The 26,233-nt window shown below is 36.6% G+C and overlaps 1 protein-coding gene across 4 annotated transcripts in view; it reads right to left on the reverse strand.

The window, feature by feature from the left end:
- Positions 1–26,233, reverse strand: part of GRM7 (glutamate metabotropic receptor 7) — an 834,441-nt gene that overhangs the window by 267,715 nt on the left and 540,493 nt on the right. For all 4 annotated transcript variants that reach the window (XM_038565782.1, XM_038565780.1, XM_038565781.1 and 1 more), the window contains exon 6: positions 4,423–4,623. In XM_038565782.1, the coding sequence (XP_038421710.1) occupies positions 4,423–4,623 (201 nt within the window). The remainder of the gene's footprint in view (positions 1–4,422; positions 4,624–26,233) is intronic.

Raw genomic sequence — 26,233 nt, forward strand, 5'->3', positions numbered from 1 at the left:
CTGGATCGAGTCCCACGTCAAGCTCCCTGCATGGAGCCTGCTGCTCCCTCTGCCTGTGTCTCTGCCTCTCTCTCTCTGTCTCTATGAATAAATAAATAAAAATCTTTAAAAAAATTAGGGAAAATAAGAGAACCTAAACAATTTGGAGTTTTGAATATTAAGGAAGCCAACGCAAGTGAAATACTTAGCAGAGGTTCTGACACATAGTAATCATTTGATAAAAAAAATCATTTGATAAAAATGAACCCTGCATCCAGTCATAAGCTCAGCAACTCTGGCTCATCAGTGGGAAAGATCATCTTGGCCAAATGAGTCCACAGACATTATCTGGAAGAAGAGTCAGGGCAAAGTCACCAAAGACATTTTCAAAATCATTTTTTTTTTTGTTACTAGGGTAAGAATGGCTATGCATATCCACAGACCAGAATGCAAAGCCCAAACTGACCATAACACATATGATAAACAGTACTGCTTGATAAATCATAAAATTTATATGCATTTAGTTCTGGGGAATTTAATTATGGATTCTAGGAGATTCTGTAGAATCAGAAGAAAGTATTAAAAAAGATTATTTGTAGTTAAACTGTTTTTCTGGTTTTATATATAGTCATTTTTGTCTCCATATTAACTAAGAAACTATTAGTTTCAAAATTGGCTATGATTCCCCCCATCTAGCTATGAGGTAACTCCTAAATGACTGATGCAGTAATGTGGGTTTAAATGGATTATTATTTACAAGAAGAGAAGATGATTTTTCAAATCAAAATGTAATGATCTAATTCAGGAAATTAACATTGATTAAATACTATTTGAAATATATGCAATTTAAAAAATTCTCACAATCGACAAAACTAAAAGGTAACCTATGGAATGGGAGAAGATAGTTGCAAATATCACATTTGATAAAGGATTAGAACCCAAAATATATAAAGAACCACTAAAACTCAAGACCCCAAAAATATTCCAATTAAAAAATGAGCAGAAGACATGAACTCTAGACATTCCTCCAAATAAGACATACAGGTGACTAAAAGACACAGGAAAAGATGCTCAACATCACTCATCATCAGAGAAATGCAAATCAAAACTTCTCACACCCATCAGAATGGCCTTAAAAACAACAACAAAACAAAGCAAAACCCAAAAACCTCAAGAAATAACATGTATTGGTGAGGGTGTGGAAAAAAGGGAACACTCTTGCACTGTTGATAGGAATGCAAATTGGTGCAGGCTCTGTGGAAAACACTATGAAGGTCCAGCAAAAAAAATTAAAAATAGAAATAGTCTATGATCCAGCAATATTGGGTATTTATTCCAAAATACAAAAATACTAATTTAAAGAGATAATGCACCCCGATGCTTATAGCAGCATTATTTACAATAGCCAAATTATGGAAACAGCCCAAGTGCTCATTGATAAATGAATGGTTAAAAAAGATGTGGTATGTATATACAATGGAATACTTTTCAGCCATAAAAAAGAATGAAATCTTGCTATTTTCAATTTTCTCTGACACGATTTCACTCATGTGGAATGTAAGAAACAAAATAAATGAGCAGAGGAAGAAAAAAGAGACACAAACCAAGTGATGGCTACCAGAAACAAGGTGACAAGGGGAATGGGTTAAATAAGTGATGGGAATTAAAAAGTATACCTATCATGATTAAAATAATAAAATAAAATGATATTAAAAATTCTTCATTGTCTCATTAGTGTCCTTTGGTATAGGATCTATCAGTGTTCCCACATTACATTAATAGTAATATTCCTTAATTTCCTCCAGTCTGGAATAATTCCTCCTTCTGACTTTGTCATGACTTGGACAGTTTTAAAGAGTACCAGCCATTTATTCTGGAAAACATCCTTCAATTTGGATTTGTCTGATGCTCCCTGGTGAATAGACTGAGGCTATGTATTTTTGGCAATAAGACCTTAGAAATGATGCTGTAACCTCCGTAGGGTATGAAAGGTAAGTGATGTCACTAAATTTCATTATTGGTGATATTAACTTTGTGGGATTTTTTTTTTTTTTGTGTGATGTTAACTTTGATTACTTGGTTAAGGTGCTGTCTTCCAAGTTTCTCCACTTTTGAGTTATTCTTTTCCCCTTTGTAATTAATGTTTCTTGATGGAAGATACTTTGAGAGCATGCAGATATCTTGTTTCTTATCGTAATTTATCTTAATAATTTTAGTATCCATTGATGATTCCTGCTTGGAACAATTAATACGGAGGTCCATAATTTTTTTTTTGGAGGTCCATATTAATGGTAACATTGTACCGCTGCCTGTCATGACATTATATTTCTTATTCTGCATTTATGTATTCAATTCAATCACTTATTTATATTAGTATAGACTCACTGATGTTTGCTTCATTCTGTAAGTTTAATCCATTATTGCCCTCAAATTGGCAAGTGTGGTCTCCCTCAAGTTGGTTCCAGTGCTCTTTCAACATGATCCCATCAGTTTTTGAGCACTTTCTTACTTTCTGGCACACCATGATGCTTCAAACTCATCTTGTACTTTTGCTGCCCTGGTCCTTAAATCAAGTTACTCTAAAGAGGTTTTTTTTTTTTTTTTACTGGAAAATGTATATATATAAATAAGATGTGGATACTAGGTGTCATCTTTTCTATCAGGGTGTCAATGCTCCTAGCCCTTTCAGCGGAGAGTACTAGGCAACATAGGTATGTACACATATATAACATACACATATCTATTCCTGTATCTACCTATCTGCATGCATATTAAAAGCTATGAGTTCTGATGCACCTGGGTGGCTCAGTCAGTTGAATATCCAACTTGATTTTAGTTCAGGTCATGATCTCAGGGTCCTGGGATAGAGCCCTGTATCAGGCTCTGAGCTCAGTGGAAAATCTGCTTGAGAATTCTCTCCCTCTGCCAGTCCCCCATTGCCCATTTCCCCTTATTCAAGCACTTTCTCTTTCTCTAAATAAATATATATTTTTAAAAAAGCAGCTATGAGTTCATGCAGGTACCTCCTACCCAAACATAACACAAGGTTTCTTCTAGTTTTCTCTTATTCTTACCAGTAACTTCTTTCTCTGGCAGTAAAAACCTGGCTCTAATTATCCATAATATACTTCATTATTCTCTGAGTCCTCTCACATATATTAGTTTCCTAATTGTGAACCCACAAGTTTACTAGCTATTGTACAATAATTGTGTATAGTTATTTTTATCTTTAGTCTTATATGGCATATAGTCAAAAACCATCTTTCAAACCTACCTGAGCTCAATTTTTGTTCCTCAAACCCCTCAGGGTGGTTACATTGCTTATTTGTAACACAGTGAAGTTTATTTATTACTGTCTATATTGAATTTTGTGTTATACCTATGTGATGGTGAATTTTCCATGTTGTCTTGACTGGGGATGCCCAGATAGCCTATAAAATACTACTTCTGGGTGTGTCTGTGAGGCTGTATCTGAAAAAGACTAGTATTCAAATTGGTAAACTGAATAAAGCAGGTGGCCCTCAAGGTGAGGGGGGCAATCATTCAGTCTCTTGAGGGCATGACTAGAGTGAAAATGCAGGGGAAGGGCCAATTCATTGTCTCTACTTGACAGAGGGGTGCCTTCTCTGGCCCTCAGATACTAGTGCTCTCAGTTGTCTGGCTTTTGGACTCAGATCAGGACTTGTAGCAGAAGCCTTCCAATTCTTAGGTCTTTACACTCAGACTGAGTTACAATACCAACTTCCCTAGTTCTCCAGGTTGTAGACTGAAGACAGAGGGACTTCTCTCTCTCCATAAAGGTGTGAGCCAATTCCTATAAATTAATATCTTCTGTATATCCATATATATCTGATTGGTTCTGTCTCTCTGGAAAACTGACTAATTCAACCCACATTCAAGTTTATTTTAAATATTTCTTTAGCTTTTGATACGTGAAATGTTCAAAAGTTTGTAAGAGTCAACACTGTATGAAAGGTATTATCAGAGAAGTAGTATTTCTCCTTCATGCCTTTTACTCTATTTGCCCATTTTCCCCACCCATCTTTAACTACCTTTTTTAGGTAAACAATTAATTTCTAATAGAAATTTGCATAATCTAGGATGTGGTTGTTGTAGCAACTTATATTCATTACTTCAATTGACTTAGACACCTGGAGAAACTGTCCCTTCTCTTTCCTCTTTCCCCTCTCACTCCTAATATATACTGAGGAAGAATCTGGCTTTCTGCAAGTATCTCTCTATTTTGGGAAAAGGAAGACAAACCATAACTTTCCAATATTCATTTACTCATTCATTCATTTACTCATCATTCATATGTTGATTCCACCATTTGAAATCATAAAAACGACCAGGTCTTTGCAATCAATAATTTAACTACTTACTTAAGACACCCAGAATATCAACACTTAGAATTCGAAAAATCATGTATATTTGGATACTCACCATTGAAATTAACATTGCGGATATACTTCAACAACTTCTTGCCCCCAGCTTGTTCCATCTCTGGACAGACGCCTCGGTAGTCAGCACAAAGATCTTTGTTCATGTGATGGAGGGCATGAGCCATCGCATAGACTGCGTCAATCACAAACTGAACTTTACCTTCCTGTTCATAGTTGGAATCTTTTCCAATTCTCTCCTGTCCTGCACATTAAAACAAGAAACACACACACACAAAGACTGGTGTTGAGTAAACATCTAAATTTGCATTAACTTTCAACTATGCTTAAAGCAAACAATGTTCTGGGGGAATACAAGAGTGCAAACTACATATCTACATTTGGCTACCATATTAAGTTGTTTTAATAGTGTTTCGTGTTTGACTTGGTAGGACTAACCTGTCTCATGTATTAGACAAACTTCAGAATGACACTCCAAAAGATCACAATGATGGCTTGTGTAAAGCCAATAAACATACTGTTCAAATATAGTGGTTCCATGGAATAAAGGGGTTGCTGGGATTAGAGGCTGGACTGTAATATTCAAATTTTCAGAGCTTACTCACTCTAAAGAGGTGATAGACCAAAAGGAAAATGATAGAAAACAAACTGAATTCTACACCTGATTTCAATACACTTCTATATACCTACTCCATCTTTTGTCTGGCTCAATGGCTGGTATTATTGGCAACTTAGGTTTTCAGGCTAGAAATTTTGTCATCTTTTCCTTCCTTCCTTTCTTATTCCCCACCCTCACATTTATCTAATGAGGAGCCAAGTTCTATCAATTCTAGCTCTGTAAACACTGAACAGTTGCAGCCACACTATCAATGCCCCATTTATGCCCTTCTCATCTTCCATCGGGATGCGATGCTAGATGCCCCACTTCATCTATTCTTTCTTCCATATTCATATTTCCAAGTAACAGAGCTTATCACCTCACCCTCATGCTCAGAATTCTTCCATGGTTCTCCTTTGCCTATAAAATAAAAATCAAATTCTTTCCCTTGACAAATGAGAGTATGTATCACTTTGCCCACATCTGCCTAATAATAAAAACTGACATTAAGTGCCCTTCATTGTGTTAGAAACTTTGCATATATTATTTTTATTTCATTCTTACTTTGTGAGTTGAATATTATTTATCCTCACTATACACATAGGAAAGGTCAGCCTTAATAGAGATTAAATTACTTCCCAAGACCATTTACAAGTAGACTGATGATGGTAGCTCAGGTTTGTCCAAGTCCAAAGCTCACATTCTTACTACATTGGCCCTACACAAAGCATTCCCTATATTTTGTTGTTGTTCCAGACAGATATGGTGTGTGTGTGTGTGTGTGTGTGTTTTCCTGAATACACCATTAACTCTAATGTTAAGTTATATTTACTCATGCTCTTGACTTTGCCAGAAACATCCTGCCTCCTTGCTGTCACTCATCACAAGCTCATTCTTTCTTCATGGTTAAAGCAATGGTTGCCTTCACTCCAGTCCCTCAGTCCCATTTAAGGATTTTCATGAAAAATTCAAGTATTATAAAATAGTAGCACTATATTTTAATGCTCTACCAGTTTACCAGAATCTTTTCTTTTATTTCTTCCCCTTTATATCCCCAACAGCAAACACAGCATTTAGTATTTAGTAGATTCTAAACAATATTCGTATTAAGTTATGCATTCATTAAGTACATAACACCAAGAACTCTCTTTAGACCTCTTGATCCTTTAGGAGGAATAATTATCCACAAATTGCATTTCACTTTCATAGCTGTATTTCTCAAATTGTTTTCTATGGTACATTTCTACAGTGAAAAAAAAAAAAAAGAGGAATTATACAACCCCAAACCTTTCCCCTGCAAAATACAAGGTTCCTTATAGACACTGCTTAAATATTTTTAGATTTCTTTACTGAGAGACTTTTCCAAAGCATTTAATGTTATGAAAAAAAATTATAATCTATAAGAAAAAATTTCACAATTTTCCAAATTTGCTTCAATTTGTATTTTTCCTTTTCGGAGAACACATTAGTATCTCACAGGGCAGATACTTCTGTTTTATATACGCTTACTGTCTATTATTGGATCTAGGTCTTTTCAGTGTGTGTACAGGATTTCTCTTCTTTGAGTAAGACAAAATTCATTAAAAATTCATATTGCTACTTCCAATTGAAATTCAGGACTATAATTTTTTTATTAAAGTTGGCACACTTTCACTCCTATCTCCTTTCTTTTATGAGGAAATACCTGGTTCTTACTGATACTATTGTAATGATTCATTTGCCTTATGTTCCATAATACTGATAACATTCTTAGAATATCTTGCCTAACAGTCTAAGAAGTATATGAATAGACTTTTGAAAATTGTTTTTCAATTTTTTGCCTATTTTGGTGGTAGAATCAGAGAAGAGGGATTTTGTTAAATGATATACGTATTTTTTTCTAAATATTAACACATTCTCTGCTAGAGTGAGACTGCACTAATTTGCTCTCCTACCAACAAAGGGTAAGAGTGTTCATTCCCTAAGGATCTCAACCAAAGTGTATTATGAAAGTTGATTTTGTCAATCAGCTAGATATACGAGAAATACCTCTATAGTGTATTTTCATTTGCATTTTTCTTACTATAGGGGAGGTTGAATATCTGTGCATATGATTAAGAGCCATTGTATTTTTTTTTCCGTAAACTGTTTATTATCCAGCCAACTTTTATAATAAGTTGGTCATTTCCTTTTTTTTAAGATTATTTATTTATTTATTCATGAGAGACACAGAGAGAGAGAGAGAGAGGCAGAGGGAAAAGCAGGTGCCCTGCGGGGAGCCCAATGTGGGACCTGAGCCAAAGACAGACCCTCAACCATTGAGCCATCCAGGCATTCTTCTTGTCTATTTTTAAAAGTTTTTTATTAATTAGAGATTTGAACTCCTTGAGATTAAGTTTCAAATCTTATTCCCAGTTGGTCATTTTTCATTTACTTTCTTTACATACTTATTTTCCAAATGAAATTTTGTAGATGTAAATTTTTTTTCTAAACATATTATTCTATGCTTTTTTTAAACATTTAGATTATGAATTCCCGCTCTCAGAGTAAAGAAGATTCCACCCATGTCTTCTTCTAGTACTTATATAACTTTGCTCTTAAAAGTTAGATATTTGAGGGGTGCCTAGTTGGATCAATTGGTTAAGCATTTGACTCTTGATTTTGGCTCAAGCCATAATCTCAGGGTTGTGAAATTGAGCCCCATGTTGGGCTCTCTGCTGAGTGTGAAGCCTGCTTAAGATTTTCTCTCTCCCTTTGCCCTTTCTCCCCGACTTCTGCTTAAATGCATGCTCTTTCTCTCTCTCCCTTAAAAAAAAAAGAGAGATTTGACCTATTTTGAATGTATTCTGGTGTATGGGGTGAGGAATAAGTCAAAATTTTATCTTTTTCAGTATAGCCATTCACTTGTTATATCATTCAACATACAACAGCTTATCTTCTGTCATAGATTTGAGATGGTGCCTTCATTCTACACTAAATTTCCATATGTAATTAGTTCTATCTCTAGATTTTAAAAATCTATTTCATTGCTTGGTTTGTTTATTCATGCACCAATTATAAAGGATAATATTTGAATAACTGGTAGAGTTAGATATTTCTACACATAATTACCCCAAATTTCCCAGTAGTTTTTATTTACTGAAATGAGCTTATTAATCACTTACATAACTTGAGAAAAAAAAACCTTTGATGGTATATGTATTGTGTTTATGCTGTATTTATAAATAAACTAGAACAGAAATCTTTTGAAGGTGAGTCTCTTTCTTTTTCCTCTTGGTCAAGTCTACTTTGCTTCCTTGAGTGTTTAACTATTTCTCAAAAGTTTTGAGTGTTTCTTGAAAAGTTAACCTAGATATTTCACTTATTTTTGCTATTCTAAATACAGTTTTCTGTGCTGTGTATTTCTCATTGGTTTTTGGTTGTATATGTAAAAGCTATTCTTTGATTTGTTGTGGTTTTATTACTTTTCAACTTTTTATCATGAAAAATTTTAAACATAGTGCAAAGTTGAAAGAACTTTACAGTGAACCCACCAACTAGGTTCTTACATTAATATTTTACAATACTTATTTTACAATGCAATTCATTTTCTCATATTAACTTTATAACCTGCTACTTCACAAATTTGTTATTTTTTATAGTACTTAAAAAAGGCAGTCATGAAAGCCTTATGACCACTATAAAATGTGTACTATGGAACTGTTTCAGACTAATAATTCAGGAGATCATTTCAATATTGCATTCATAGAGACATTTGTCCCAGAAAGAATATCTTGAAAAATAATAGCAGTATTTTAAATAATATTATTTGTGGAACACTGTAGGCTTTATGTCTTTCTTGGAGAGACACCAGGCGCATTAGCTTATTCAAGGCTCTAAGAAGATTTAAGAGATAAATTTTTCTTTCAGGCTACCAGGACTTGAAAAATATAACCATAAATCAAGAGTATCAGAAATGTAAAGTTCATTAAAAAATTTATTTTCTCTAATGTCACAGACACAAGTATTTGCCAACTATCTCCTCTCCTTCTTTAAGTGAAATCTGTTCTCTTCAGATATTGACACCAGTAACATGTGTGTGTGGGAGGAGGGGGAATGGAGGGAAGGAGAGAGACAGGGATAAAGAGAAGGAGAGGGAGAAAAAAAGGGAGAGAAAAAGAGAGCCATGTATTCTAGACATTCTCTGAGCCTTTTTGAATTGGTTCTGATTTACCTAAGCCAAGCAGAATTTCCTCTGCAAGGACTGATTTAGAACAGGCATGGTGCATAATTCTAGCCAGTGAGATATAAGAGGAATTTGATCGGGAAGTCTTGAGAAAGTTTATTTGCTCTTAGAAAGAGATGTACTCAATTTCATCAAAAGCAAGCCCGAATACATACCCTGTATTTACTCTGGTCATTTTGTGGTCCTAAGGAAATTACACAGCAAACAAATAACAGCATAAAAATGTGGTAGATATATGAAAATATAAATCAGTTTTGAGTTAGTCAAGCCTGAAGTCACCCTATGTTTTCTCCATGTGACATATTAAGTAGTTTGTCTACTTAACTGAAGCTTAATACTCAATATTTTTCATGTTCATATGAATGCTACATTTATTATTCATATAGCACTTTATAATATCCTAGCATTAATCATCCTCCCCCAAAACCACCATGAAATGCAGCTTTTTAAAGATTTATTTATTTTAGAGAGAGAGAAAGCAAGCTTGAGTGCACATTTTCCAGTGAGGAGGGTGGGGGAGATCTTTAAGCAGACTCCCTGCCAAACACAGAGCCCAACTTGAGTCTTGATCCCACAACCTATGAAATGAAGACCTGAGCCGAAACCAAGAGTCAAACATCAACTAAGCCACCTAGGTGTCCTGAAAATAAGAACATTTTCAGTTAATTGTTAGTTAACAGCTCATCCCTCCGATCTTTCTGATGAGCTGAGATGTTGTCATACTCTTTTCTCGGATGGAGTTTATCCTTCTCAACATGTTCCCAGAAAAGGGCCTCTGGTTTAGCTAAATGAGGAAAACTCTGAAGTACTATCTTTTATTTCTCCAGCATGCAAAGAAGCTTATCTTTTAAAGTCTTGTGATTTTTCTGGAAATGGACAATTTCCTAGCAGTGGAATCTTCCAAAATGGAATCAGAATGAAATAGAAAATCTGAGCAGATTAATTACCAGTAATGAAATTAAATTGCTAGTTTTAAAACTATCAAAAAATAAAGTCCAGTGAATTCTACCAAAGATTTAAAGAATAGTCAATATTAAAGTTAATTACTTTTCTCAAACTCTTCCAAAAAAACTGAAGAGGAAGAAAAGATTCCAAATACATCCCAGGAGGCCAGCATTATTCTGATAACAAAACAAGACAAGGAGACAACAGCAACAAAATAATAAATGAAACTAGGGCAGCCCAGGTGGCTCGGTGGTTTAGCCTCACCTTTGGCCCAGGGCCTGATCCTGGAGACCCAGAATCGAGTCTCACGTCGGGTTCCCTGCATGGAGCCTGCTTCTCCCTCTATCTGTGTCCCTGCCCTCTCTCTCTCTCTGGGTCTCTCGTGAATAAATAAATAAAATATTTTTAAAAAATAAAATAAACTACAGGCCAATGTCTTTGATGAACATAGGTAAAAATATCCTTGACAAAATATTAGCAAACTATATTCAACAATATTAAAAGGATTTTTCACCATACTCAAGTAGTATTAATTTTGGAGATGTAAAAATGTTTTCAATATTCACAAACCAATCAATGTGACACACCTCACCAAAAAAATGAAGGATAAAAATCACATGATCATCTCATTATATACAGAAAAAGCATTTGACAAAATTCAATATCTGTTTATATTAAAAACTCTCCACAAAGTGGGCTTAGATGGAACATACCTCAGTGTAATAAAGGCCATATGTGAAAAACCCACCAAAAACAAAACAAAAAAAAAAAAAAAAAAAACCACAGCTAAGATCATACTCAATGGTGAAAAACTGACAGATTTTCCTCTACTATCAGAAACAAAGCAAAGATATCACCTTTCATCATTTTATTCAATATGGTACTAGAAGTCCTAGCCATAGTAATTAGAGAAGAAAACGAAATAAAAAGTATACATATAGGTAAAGAGATGCTAACCTGTTGTTATTTGCAGATGACATGATATTATATAGAGAAAATCCTAAAGACTCCATCCAAAAACTACTAGAGGTAACAAATGAATTAAGTAAAAGTGCAGGATACTGAATTAACACTGAGAAATTGGTAGCACTTCTATTCACTAATAATGAAGTAGCAAAAAGAGAGCTTGATAATGCCATTTACAATTGCACCAAAAAGAATGAAACACTTGGTAATAAACTTAGCCAAAAAGGTAAAAGACCTATACTCTGAAACCACTGATGAAAGAAATTCAAGATGACATAAACCATTGGAAAGATATTCCATGCTGATGAATTGGATGGATATTGTTACAATGCCCTTAGCAATCTACAGATTTAATGCAATCCCTATCAAAATACCAACAGAACTTTTCAAAAAACTAGAAGTAGTAATACTAAATTTGTATGCAACCCCAAAAGACCTCTAATAGCCAAAGCAATCTTGAGAAAGAACAACGAAGCTGGAGGTATCAAAATCCTAGATTTCAAGATATACTACAAAGCTGTATCAATCAGAACAGTATGGTACTGGCACAAAAAGAGGCACACAAGATCAATACAACACAACAGAAAGCCCAGAAATAAATGCTCGCTTATACAGTCAATAACCTGTGACAAGAGACAAGAATATACAATGAGGAAAAGACAATCTCTTCAATACACTGTGCTGGGAATACCGGACAGCTATATGCAAAAGAATGAAATTGAAGCACTTTCTTACACCATATACAAAAGGAATTTGAAATGCATTAGACACCTAAATGTGAGACCTAAAATCATAAATATTCTAGAAGAAAACACAGGCAGTAATTTTTCTGACATCAGCCATAACAACATTTTCCTAGATAGGTCTCCTAAGGCAAGGGAAAGAAGAGCAAAAATAAACTATTGGGACTATATGAAAGTGACAAGCATTTGCAAAGCAAAGGAAATCATCAACAAAGAGATGCAACCTATTGAATGAGAGAAGATATTTGTAAGTGATATATGGGACTTATCAGTGATATATCCAAATATGTATATCAGGCTAATATGCAAAATATGTAAGGGATGTATACAACAACACCAACAAAACAATTTGACTTAAAAAATATGGGTAGAGAACCCGTATAGACATTTTTCTAAAAATGACTCACAGATGGCTGACACATGAAAAGATCTTTAACATCTCTAATTAGCAGGAAGTGCAAATCAAAACCACAATGAGATAGCAACTTACACCTGTCAGAATGGCTAAAATCAAAAAGACAAGAAATAAGTGTTGGTGAGGATGTGCACTATTGGTAGGAATGGTAACGGGTAGAGCCACTGTGAAAAACAGTATGGAAATTCCTCAAAAAATTAACAATAGAAATACCATATGATCCAATAATTCCACTACTGGGTATATACTGCTCCCCCAATACTGAAAACAGTAATTTGAAAAGATATATGCACCCCTATGTTTACTGTGGCATTATTTATAATAGCCAAATTATATAAGTAATTGAAGTCTCCTTCAACAGATAAATGGATAGGGATGCATAGTGTGTACATACACATACACATACACACACACACACACACACAGAGGAATATTATAGAGCCATAGGATGAATGAGGAGACAAAAAAGGATGAGATTGTGCTATTTGTGACAACATGGAAGAGCCTAGAGAACATTATGGCAAATGAAATAAATCAGACTGAGAAAAAATGGCATATGATTTCACTCATATGTACATTCTAAAATAAGAAATGAACAAAAAGCAGAATCAAACTTATAAACATAGAAAACAAACTAGTGGTTGCTAGAGAAGAGGTGAGGAGGGGGTTGGACAAAATGGGTGAAGGGGAGTGGGAGTTACAGGCTTCCAGTTATGGACTGAATCAGTCATGGGAATAAAAGATAGAACATAGGGGAATACAGTCAATGATATCCTAATAGTGATGTATAGTGACACAGTAGCTATGATGAACACACATAACATACAAACTTGTGGAATCACTATGTTGTGCAACTGAGACTAATGTAACATTGTGTGTCAACTATATTAAAAATGCTTAAATGAAAATAATAAAGTCTACTGATATTGGTATTTTCCCCTAAGAGTCCAGTATTTATCTTCAAAATGCACATCTTTTAACCTTCCATTGAATGAATCCTCAGCTGCTCTACACAAAAATAATCCATAAACTCTTCCACTATTAAAATTTCTAGTGCTCATTCTGCTGGTGAAGTCATTTCTTTGAAAGACCTGCTTAAATTACCCATTTAAGCATACTTCTCTCTCAGAATGTATGTCTTAGTTAATATGCATAAACAAATTAGGAGAAGGAAAAAGCAACTGAAAATGCAAGAAATTATATATTTGAAATTATGTAATATAAACAATCCAATTTCAATGGGGAAACCAAAAGAAATACACAAGATTGGGGTGGGGGGAAGGTGGAGAGAAGATAGGATACAGAAAATGTTTATAAATGTAGTCTGAAAATTTACGAGAAAATTTCAGCAGCTTTGAACAACTGGTCTAATGTTTACCATATGTTTCTAAAAGAGCGAAAAATTGTCATCTTTATTTTGATTTCAAATATTGATTGAAGTTATTTACTTTGAAAAGACCTCTCAAAAGTAATACATGCTTGTGCTGACCATGCTTTTAAACCATGCATTACACAAATTTATTTTATTGAATACAGAGCCTCAAACTTAAGTATTTCTTGAGGCTGAAGTCCTGAGTAATATGCTACATAATTAACTATAATACTAATGCTTGGATTTATTGCAAATGACAAATACCCTAATCAACAGGAAAAGAGCTTATCACAGGAACTCAAAATAGAGTCAGGGCAGATTTTGTTTATAACAAAGCTGCTGGATTCTGGGTAAAGAGGATGCAGAGGCACCAGGGTGGGTCTCCTGGAATGATAGAAAATGTTACAGCATTCTGAAAAATGCTACAGTCCCCAGCAAGCCTTATTAAAACAAGTCTGCCATCGCTTCCATAATTTAAAATTAAATAAAGAACTTGACTTACTGGATATTTTCCCCCTTATGGTTATACATTTCTCCTTATATGACGAATGCTAATGGCAAAATAAGATTCTGGTTTGAGATTTACTTTGTTGCCATCTTTTTGAGTGATCACGTTTACAGAAGCTCAGAAGTGAAAACCCGTAGCCTACAAGACAGATTAGTAGAAGGAAAGTCAGAAGGTTTAATTTGAATCAAAACGCCTTCATCGTGGTTCTGCTTCCATTTGTAGGTGAGGCTGAATGACAACAGAATGGGAGAAGCAACTCCTGATAGGAATGGGGGTTCATAGTCCTACAGGCATCATGTACACTTCCTATACATCGGGCTCTAGTCTGAGCATTTCCATAGCTTAGTTTTTAACTCCCACACACTTTCTGTGGTAGGTACTATTATCTTTCCCATTTACCATCCACTTCCTGCCCCTCTGTGACTTTACTAAATATTATGGATGATTAGTTACCTGGTTCCTTCCATACATGCACATGTCAAGTAAGGAATCAGAATTTTTCTTTATTTCTTTTCATTTTTAACTTTAGAATCACAAATAATTCTCAAAGTTTCTGCTACCCGTGACTTTACATCCTCTTATTCCCACTGAATATTTCGCTATAGAAGTTTCCTGCAAGGAAGAAATGGCTGATTTTGACAACATCATCCTATCCTTCCCTGATACCTCCTTGAGTGGAAAAAGTTAGCATTCAGAGAAATGGCCAACATGCTGGCAAAGGAACAAAGAAAACGAAGAAGAAATGGCACACAACTTAGCAACTGATTCCTTAGATGACCAAAATTTGATTACAAATGAACCATTAACATCTTAATGTCCTGCAGTGGATACACACAGAGTACTTTCTTATAGATTCATAAAGAGCTCCAGCAAGGGAAATACACAATGTCTAGCCACAAATGCTCATTTCTAATCATTTTCCGAGTAGGATGCTTCCTGGAGGGCTATTTAATTGACAATTAAAACTGAGTTTTCTTCTGCAATTTCATTTCCAGTTTCCAGGTAAGTGCAAATAAGGATACATGCAGTGAATAAATGTGCGCAGGGGACAGGGCAGTGCCGGGTGGGGGAGAGTTTTCATATGATGCACTGGGGCACAGGATTAAAAGGGAGGGGTGTTTCAGTCCCTTCACCCAAATGTGTAAGTGGTGTTCCAAGAGATTCAATCAAGGACTTTCCTCACTGCCAAGAGCAGCCTGTTGTACATAATGTGAGCCTATTCAGCAAAGTTAAGAACACTGCTTCTGAAACTCACACTGGGCAACTTGCTATACCAAACAAGAATAAGATGTAGTGTCTTAAAGATGAGCATGGATCCAGTTTCAGTTCCTCACGCAGGTTTCCTCTCCTCTGATTTCTTAAGCTGAATTTCTGTTTATACACTTTTCACTGTTTCTTCATGCACACTGTAAAAACACTGGTGATGTTTCCTTTCCAGAATGGACTTAAAGATCAACAAAATATATGCTCCTATCTTCTTAACCCCTTCTTTAGGCAGGGCTGCTGCAGTAATGGGGTTCAGCCCCTCTGAAATTTTGTTTATGTCATTCCAAGAACTGTACTCTAGTTGAACCTTTAGAATATTAATTAACCTGATTTATTAAAAATACATTTAGGTACCAGATGCAATCTGCAACAATCCTCGAAAGCTGCTGAAAAGATGAGTTGAAAGCCTGATGAGAATTTTATAATGAATAAATCTGGTGACAATGGTACACTGCTTAATCTTTTCCTTTCTTCTCCTTCCCAACCTTCCTCCTCCTTATTCTTTTTGGCTTTAGACATTCACAATCTATTGTTTTAATTTAGAAAATGGCATTGTATATGTATGTGTGAGAAGAGATCGAACATGTAAAACTAAAAACTTCACAAAAAACAAATTTTAGGGTAAAAAATGTCAACTTATCTCCTCTGTCCCCTTTCCAAAATTTCTATTTTTCCACTCTCACTTCTCATCTTAACATCATATACATTAATAATAATTAAAAAAAACATATTACATGTCCTCTGAATGATGCAATAATAAATGTACTGCTTGGTAAACATTTAGTCAAATATATGAAAAGGCTTCTGCATAGAGAAAGAAAGAAAAAGAGTAAGAGGGAAAGAGAAGAGCAGAGAAGGACAGAGAGAAAGAGGGAAAGATCTTAATCTGATCTACTGACTAATTTAAGGAAAATACAGAAAATAGAGCAACAGGTGACATTGACATTGCAGAGTGGCAAAGATCAAGATCCAAATGTGAGAACTTTTACAGAAATAGTAATTAAGTAGTTTTATTCAACAAGTAAATGGACAAGAAGTAAAATAACGGAGAGGAACATTTTATTAAAAAAGATTTTATTTGTTTATTTTAGAGATAGAGAGAGTGCGAGTGGAGGTAGGAGAAGAGGGAGAGAGAGACAGAGAATCCCAAGCAGATTCCAACATTCAGCACAGAGCTCAATGAGGGGCTGCATCCCAGGACTCTGAAATCATGACCTGTGCTGAAATCAAGAGTTGGATGCTTAACTGACTGAGCTACCCAGGTGCCCATGGAGAGGAACATTTTTAGATTTAAGAAAAAAAGATACATTAAAGTGGAGTATATGGACTTTGTTTAGAGACCCAGGTGGCTGAATCAATAGCATAAAGACATTCATGAGAGAAGGAGGAGGCTATTTGATAAGGAACTAGTGTTTTTTTTACTTGTTGTGTACAAGCATTTATTACATATTTTTAAGACCTTTTTTTTTCAGAGATGTGCACTTGAGTATTTAAAATAAATTAAATGCCTGAGTTTACTTTAAATTGGCCAGTGAAAAGGCATGTGAGAGTATATGAAAATAAAATACACTGGTACACATGGACTACTATTGAGGTGCAGAGATGGATGCTACAGGGATTCATTATACTATTGTCTCTGCTTTTGCATTTGTCTGAATGATCACCTGCTAATGAAAATAAATATGAAAGGAGAAGAGAAAGAGTATGAAGGAAGAAGAAGAACAGCAGTGGTGGCAGGGGCAGGTGAGGGGGTGGAGGAGGGATAGGAAAAAGAGGAAAAAGAATGAAAAGAATATTGGGATGAAGAAAAATGGGGCTAGGCAGGAAAGCAGATTAGTTGCATTTAAGTGGCACCTACTGCATGCCACACAGCCTACCAGAGACAAGGGATATAGATATAAATACAGAAATAACCCTTTCCTGCTGGTACTTTTCACAGCCCCACTCAAATGCTCCTGCTGAAAGGCAGAGTCTCCATCTCTCATATCAGGTCTTTTTTTGTAAAGATTTTATTTATTTATTCATGAGGAGAGAGAGAGAGAGAGAGAGAGAGAGAGGCAGAGCAGAGGCAGAGGGAGAAGCAGGCTCCATGCAGGGAGCCTGATGTGGGACTTGATCCCAGAACTCCAGGATCATGCCCTGGGCTGAAGGCAGGCGCTTAGCTGCTTGACTCCATGCAGGAGTCCCTCTCATCTCAGGTCTTACAGAATGATTCTGCTTCCCAGGTGTTTGTTCAGGAGCACACCACAGATACTCAAGCATCTGAGCAAGGTTACCCGATTACCCCTGTCTAAAGTTTCTTCCTGGAAGAACAATGGCCATGTTCCGGGGATGAGATGGAGTGGTTCAACCTCAATGGCACCTTGACCCTCCACTTTGTGGACACAGAGATAAGTCCTAAGGGAATTCGTCCCACTGTAGGGTTTAAGAAAACTTCTCAAAGTCATCAGTCCAAGTGAAAGCTTATATAAAAAGAAAAAGCTATTGTTTAACTAGATTTGTACTCCACATCCAGTATTAAGTGACTCTAAACAAAATGAACAAGTATACCTACATATAGTCTCAACTCCTCAGAAGCAAGGCTAGGGACCTAAACATTGCTATATGCCTAGAACCAAAACAGGGCCTGGATAGAATGGATAGCCACTACATGTGTGTTGAATAAAGGATGAAACAATGAATGAATATGTTGGAAATGGAAATAAAATAATGAGCAAGTACCTTCTGTAAAAGAGTAGAAAAGGAAGGTAATGATCCTTCACTCTGGGCAGCTGATGGTGGAGATGGAAAGTTTAATTTGTTGCAAGAGGATTAAAGATGAAAAGGGTAAGAAAGTAGCATTGCTAGTAGATCCCTGATATTTGGGATCTTTTCTAAAACTGGGTTTTTATGTGGTCAAAGATATTATTGCTTTCACTTATTGCTTTCACTGGTTTCAATTATTTAAGTAAAGTTAATTAAAAAAATACTGCTAGCTTTTTTTTCTTGAAGATTAATTTTACACTAAGCAAAAAATATATATGTTTACATATACTTCTTCACACAAACTTTTAACCTGTTAGCTATTATAAGTCATAAATAAGACCAGTTTCTTCATGCTGAGCCTTAACAATATTTCTAAGTGATGAGAAATAGTCATAGGATTCCGAACTTAGATGTTCTGAAGACACTGCACTGCTTAGCAATGCCACATTGCATCTGTGTTAAGAAAAATCAAACAACTAACCTGACAAAGAAAACATCTACTGCTAACCAGAAGGCTAGTACTGACAGTTTGCCAGTCCAGACACACTGGGTAATTTGCCTGAGGAGCAACTAGCCACATCCATTGCTACCTGTAGAAGGAAAGTCAGTCAGTGGTAATGGAGTGGACCTCTTCACAGAGTAGTACAACGAAGTTCTTGATGCAAAATATCCAAGTCCATACTTAGTTTGAAACACACATGTTGCCAGTTTAACTTACTTGCAGCAAAGACAAAACACTGACATTTTGAAACCAGTATGTGATGGCATTTCCATCTTTCCTCCAACCAGCCCAACAACTGCACAAGAGTTAGGTAGGCTGGCATCAGACAAACCTGGGTTGAAGTTCTTCCTCTCTATGTATTATAGTTGTGACTAAAGTGAAGTTATACAACCTCTTCAAGCTTGTTTCATAGTCTATAAAAAGGTAGTCATTATGAAAGAAAAACTGGTTACATTCTCCATGTGACTTGATAATGTGAGAAATCTTATATCACTTCCAAGACCTCCAAGCTTGCAGCCAGAAATAAGCTACCAAAATAGAGATCACGATTTACCTTAACCCTAATTGGGATTGATGGTTCCAAAGTTCACCTGAGTCTTCATAGGGTCAAATGATCCCCCTCCTCCAGAATATTTTCAGAATTAAATTTTTCATGTGTTCATCTAAGGTTTACTGGGCACTGCCCATGGGACAAGCCTCTCTGATGGCTTTACTTGCCCTTGATCCTTTATTCACCCTCATATGATGTTCTGTCCCTTCTTCAATGACCAGTTCCTTCCATCTTCACATCTTTGACTGTGCTCTCTGGATTTTTTAATCCATATTGATCACTCTTCTTTGTAATCTTATGCAAGTTTTCAAATACTTCCTTAACTAAAATCTGCCTGTTTCCTGAGAACACTGCTGCCCCTGTGGCTCTATTAAGTGGAGATCAGCTTTTTCCTCTTACATAACCCATGTATCCTGTTGTCTTTCTTGCTCCCCAATACCACTTGCATCCTCTAACATTTCTCCTTTTGTAAAAACAAACAAACAAATAACCTCCTGCTCCTTTGAGTCTTACCCCCTATATGTCTTGATTTATTTGTCAAGAACTGGGAAGGGTCTGAGATTTTACAATACCTGCAAGCCTACAAGTTACACAGATGTTGGCAGGACACTCGTGGGTCAGAGACAAAGGTCTTTATTATTCATTGCATGAGTAGTAATTGGAGCATCAGCATTTGCTGGCTCTGGTTCTCCAACCTCAGATTCACACACACAGGATGACAGAAAGAGAGCAAGTGACACAGTGGGCTGTGTTACAGGAAAGGAACCTGGTCTTTTATACCAGGCCATAAAACATGCCCAACTTTTGTCAGAATTGAGTTGCTACCTCCACCTTCCAAGATGGTTTGTTAAATAAACATCCTTTCAAAAAGTAGTCTGGAATAAAGGTACTTAGTATCTCTGCTTGTACAATGTGCAGAAACAGGAGAAACCCAGAGAGAATCTCTTCCTGACCATATTTGCTCTTCTCATCATACTATCAGTCTCTGGGTTTGAGACTCACATTTCCTTTCTCCTCACCCTCACTCTTTCCTGGGAAGTAATATTCATTCAAGTGACATTAATTATCATCTAGTGACAAATCCATGCTGTGTACCTCCAGCACAGACTTTTGAGTTCTACACATATGCACTGAATTGCCTTCCTAGCCTTTCCAGTTGGATGCCTTATTGCTGTACTGAACTCAACATGTTCAAAAATGAAATAAACTCTTGCCTTTCCCACCTTCCAGATGTTTCCCACCTAAATACATGAGAATTCCTACACTGGAATATATTGTTTTTCTCCCAAGATTCAATCAGCACCATTCTCTATACTCTGAAAAGCTCACTTTGACAGACAGAATCAAAGAGCTCTCTTGCCTCTTGAGATCCAGTTGATTTTGCAAATGGGGATCACAAGCAGGAGAATGGAGGACAGGAGGATGGTGTGGTCCTATAGAGAGTAGAACTGAATACATTTCCCAACTTATTTTGTAAGACCAACATTACTCTGGTACCTCTACCATAAAAAGACACTACAAGAGAAGCAAACTACAAACCAAAATCCATGATGACAAGAAATATAAAACTCTTCAACAAAATATCAGCAAATTTAGTGCATCAGTACATTAAAAAATACATCATGATTAAGCATGTTTATCCTAGGATTGCAAGCTTGATTTAATAATTTAAAAGTCAATATAGGGATCCCTGGGTGGTGCAGTGGTTTGGCGCCTTTGGCCCAGGGCACGATCCTGGAGACCCGGGATCGAATCCCACATCAGGCTCCCGGTGCATGGAGCCTGCTTCTCCCTCTGCCTGTGTCTCTGCCTCTATCTCTCTCTCTGTGACTATCATAAATAAATAAAATAAAAAAAAAATTAAAAAAAAAGTCAATATAATTCATGATAACTTTATAAAATAGCATTACATTGTCTCAATAGATGCAAAAATAGCATTTGAAGAATTTATTAGTGATAATGAATCTCAGAAAACTAGAATGAAGGGGACTTATTCAACCTTTTCAAGTAGGTCTACAAACATTGGCAAAAAGCCCTAGAGCTATGATCATATTCACTCATGTAAGACTGCTTTACCATAAGACTGGGAACAAGGTAAGGTACTTTCATTATTACTTCTACTCAAAATTGTATTGGAAGTTCTAATCAGTGCACTACAATAAGACTAACAAAATTCCCTGAGATCAGAAAGTATCATGTTACAGATGACATAATCATCTACATAGGAAATCCTAAAAAAAATCTACAAGGGAGCCACTACACCTAGTAAGGAAGCAGCAAATTTGCAGTATTCAAGGTCTGTATACAGAAGTCAACTTTATTTCAGAATGGTAGCACTAAAAATTGGAAAAAAGTACAAAGTTATTATTTTTCAGTAGCATAAAAATATGAAATCTCAAGGTTAAACAAACATATATACAAAATACAGAAAGAAAACAGTTAAATAGAGAAGCATAGGATGTTGGTGGATGAAAAGACTCAATATTATTAAAATGTCCAGTCAAATTGATGTACAGAATCAGTGTAATTGCAATGAATCTCTGTTGCTGGTCTCATTTGAAGGTATACCCAAAACAACAGATGTGACAGGATGAGAGCAGTTTCATCACGATATAACAAAATTCTATTTTTAATACTATTTGTTGGATGAGGGGCAAGATGGCAGAAGAGTAGAAGTCCTCAACTCATTTGGTCCCACCAACTTACCTAGATAACTTTCAAAAACATCCTGAACACCTATGAATTTGACCTGAGAATTAAAAAGAGAACAGCTGGAACACTACAGAGAGAAAGTTTTTACTTCTAACAAGGTAGGAAGGCAGAAAAAAAATAAGTAAATAAAAAAGAATAAAGTGCGGGAGGGGAACAGAGACTAGCAGAGCTAAAGCAGAGTGGCAAGAACCTCCAGTACAGGAAAGCCCAGCCCTGGAGAAGCAGGAAGTTTAAAAATCCATGCCGGATTTTTCCCAGATGGAAAAGTGCTTAGCAGGGAAATTGGGCAAAATCCCAGGAGGGACAGTGAAGACTCGAGATTCCCGGAGTCACTATTAGAGGAGGGGAGCCTGGGGGGAAAACTCACTACAAACCACAGGCTGATCTCAGTAAAGGGCTGGAGGGCCTCAGTACTCAGGGGCATTTGGGAGAAGCCAGTCAGTTAGGCGGGCCGGCTTTAGATGGAGGTGTCTATGCCCCTTTCCCTGAGGGAGAGCAGCACCCCCAGGAGTGCAGTTCCAGCAGCACAGGGCCCTGAATCCCAGGGAACTCAAGCAACAACAAAGCCCACAATCCTGCATTCCCCCTGGGACAGGTGGAACCTGGGAGGGCACAGGACAGTGAGTACTCTCCTACCGCTGGGCACCCCGCAAGCTGTGCAGATCAGCGCACCCACACCAGCCCCCAGGAGGCATCTAGGCCAGTGCAGACTGGGAGACTACATTAGTTACTCGTGGGGAGGTGACTGCAGAGCTGGAGATCTGGCCGCTGCATTGTTGTTTTTCCTCCCTGTTTCACCTTGTGCCTGGGAGAGGTGGGGCTGCCAGGGAACAGAGGCCTCACAGGATAAATAGTTCCCACTGAGCCCCGCACCAGGCAAGGGGTGGGACAATTCCACCCAGGCACAGATGCCTGAGAATCAGCACAGCAGACTCCTCCCCCAGAAGACCAGCTGGAAGAACAGGGGAAGAGCAAGTTCTTAACCAAGCAGCACTGCAAAGCTCCAGGACCAAGGGAAAATTGAGGGAATATAGTATATAGAAATATAGGCTCCCCTTGTTTAATTTTTTTCCTTTTTTCCATTACCACTCTTTTTTATACCATACTAAAAATTTCCAATATTTTTTCTCTTTTCCCACTGTAACTACAATATTATATCAGCTCTTAATTTTTAAGATTTTTCCTTTTGACTTTCATATTTCTACAATTACATGTTTTAGATATATTTTTCACTTCTGGATTCCATTCAACATATTCAATTTAATTTGGAGAGATATATAAGATATGGGTTTTTATTTTGTGTTTTTTGTTTTCCCTGCCTCATTTTGTTCCATAGTAGTGGAAGCATACTTTCTAAAACCAGCATGCACCCAGAACCAAGTGGAATACCATGCTTGTTCATTCTGTGTGATTATATTCTTTCTTCATTTTCATTCTGCCCTCTTCTTTTATCTTGTATATGTTTTGGTGGTCAATATTGGGGCTTTCTATAAGCATTGCTGGTTTATATAAATTTGGGACTGAGCATCTTCTAACATACAGTACTTAATATACTTAGAACCAAGAGGATCACCCTCTAAAACCCCTCAGGGGGATCCCTGGGTGGCGCAGTGGTTTGGCGCCTGCCTTCGACCCAGGGCGCGATCCTGGAGACCCGGGATCGAATCCCACGTTGGGCTCCCGGTGCATGGAGCTTGCTTCTCCCTCTGCCTATGTCTCTGCCTCTCTCTCTCTCTCTCTCTCTCTCTGTGTGTGACTATCATAAATAAATAAAAATTAAAAAAAAAAGAAAATGATCTTTTAAAAATAAAAAATAAAAAAAATAAAACCCCTCAGGTAGACTACATTCTTCCTCCACTACAACTTCATCACCACCATCACTCCCAGTCTCCCCTTTTTTCTTCTCCTTTTTTTTCTTTTTTCTTTCCCTTCTTCTTTGGGATTCTTGGTCTTTTATTTTTTACTACTTTATTTTAAAATTTGTTTTTCACTTTAGTGGTCCATTTGTTTTATTTGTTCTGATCTTTGTTTTCAATTTCTGGTCTCTGACCTCATCAGAATTATCTAGGGTGAAATTTACTTAGGTTGTGGTTGATATTCTTGACTCAGCCCACTCATACAGCCACTCTGCACTGAGCAAAATGACTAGAAAAAAGAACTCACCACAAAAGAAAGAATCAGAAAGAGTACTCTCTGCCACAGAGTTACAGATTTTGGATTACAATTCAATGTCAGAAGGCCGATTCAGAAGCACAATTATAAAGCTACTGGTGGTTCTGGAAAAAAGCACAAGGACACTAGGGACTTTGTTACTGCATAATTTAGATCTAATCACGCCAAAATTAAAAATAAATTAAATGAGATGATGCAATCCAAACTGGATGTCCTAACTGCTAGGGTTAATGAGGTAGGAGAAAGAGTGATTGACATAGAAGACAAGTTGATGATAAGAAAGGAATCTGAGGAAAAAAGAGAAAAACAATTAAGAGACCCTGAGGAAAGGTTAAGGAGGATAAATGATAGCCTGAGAAGGAAAAATCTATGTATAATTGGTGTCCTAGAAGACGCCAAGAGGAAGAGAGGGCCACAAAGTATACTTGAACAAATCATGGCTGAGAACATCCCTAATTTGGGGAGGGAAACAGGCATTAAGATCCAGAAGATAGAGAGAACCCCCTCAAAAAATCAATAAAAACCATTCAACATCTCAACATTTAGTAGTGAAACTTGCAATTCCAAAGATAAAGAGAAAATCCTTAAAGCAGTGAGAGACAAGAGATTCTTAACTTATATAGGGAGAAATATCAGATTAACAGCAGACCTCTCCACAGAGCCTGGCAGGCCAGAAAGGGCTGGCAGGATATATTCAGTGTCCTGAACTTTCTTCAGAATAGACCACATACTGGGTCACAAATCAGGTCTCAACCAATACCCAAAGATTGGGATTGTCCTCTGCATATTTTCAGACCACCATGCTTTGAAACTAGAACTCAAGCACAAGAAGAAATTTGGAAGAAACTCAGTGTCCTAAATGAGAAGAACATGCAATCAAGAATACTATATCCAGCAAGGCTCTCATTCAGAATAGAAGGAGAGATAAAGAGCTTCCAGGATAGGCAGAAACTGAAAGAATATGTGACCACCAAATCAGCTCTGCAAGAAATATTAAGGGGGACCCTGTAAATGAAAGAGGAAGCCCAAAGAAATAATCCACAAAAACAGGGACTGAATAGGTATTATGATGACACTAAATTCATATCTTTCAATAGTAACTCTGAATGTGAATGGGACAAATGATCCCATCAAAAGACACAGGGTATCATACTAGATAAAAAAGCAAGATCCATCTTGCTGTCTACAATATGCTGTCTAAAGAAGCACAGTTTATTTTTTTATATATTTTTTAAAGATTTTTATTTATTTATTAATGAGAGCCACAGAAAGAGAGAGGCAGAGACACTGGCTAAGAGAGAAGCAGGTCCCTGCAAGGATCCTGATGTGGGACTCAGTCCTGGATCCCAGGATCATGTCCCGGGCCAAAGGCAGACACTCAACCACTGAGCCACCCAGGTGTCCCTACAAGAGAACTAATGACACTTCCAGCCTAAAAATGGAAGGGGAGAGAACCATTTATCATTCAAATGCTCCTCAAAAGAAAGCTGGGGTAGCAATCCTCATATCAGATAAATTAAAGTTTATACCAAGGACTGTAGTAAGAGACAAAGAGGGACACAAATATCATACTTAAAGGGTCTATCCCCAAGAAGACCTAACTATCATGAATATTTATGCCCCTAGTGTGGTATCTGCCAACTATATCAATCAATTAATAGTCAAAGTAAAGAGACACTTAGATAATAATACACTAAAAGTAGGAGATTTTAACATGGCACTTTTTGCAAATAACAGATCTTCTAAGCAGAACATCACCAAAGAAACAAGGGCCTTACATGAGACACTGGATCAGATGGATTTCATAGATATATGCAGAACTTTCCATCTGAACACACCTGAATACACATTCTTCTCAAGTGCACATGGAACTTTCTCCAGAATAGACCACATACCGGGTCACAAATCAGGTCTCAACCAATACCCAAAGATTGGGATTGTCCCCTGCATATTTTCAGACCACAATGCTTTGAAACTAGAACTCAATCACAAGAAGAAATTTGGAAGAAACTCAAACACATAGAGGTTAAACAGCATCCTACTAAAATGAATGGGTCAACCAGGAAATTAGAGAAGAATTAAAAAGATTCATGGAAACTAATGAAAATGAAGATAGAATCTTTCAAAATCTTTGGGATAAAGCAAAAGTGGTCCTA

This window comes from Canis lupus, chromosome 20 (assembly GCF_011100685.1).
Source record: "Canis lupus familiaris isolate Mischka breed German Shepherd chromosome 20, alternate assembly UU_Cfam_GSD_1.0, whole genome shotgun sequence".
Classification (NCBI taxonomy): domain Eukaryota; kingdom Metazoa; phylum Chordata; class Mammalia; order Carnivora; family Canidae; genus Canis; species Canis lupus.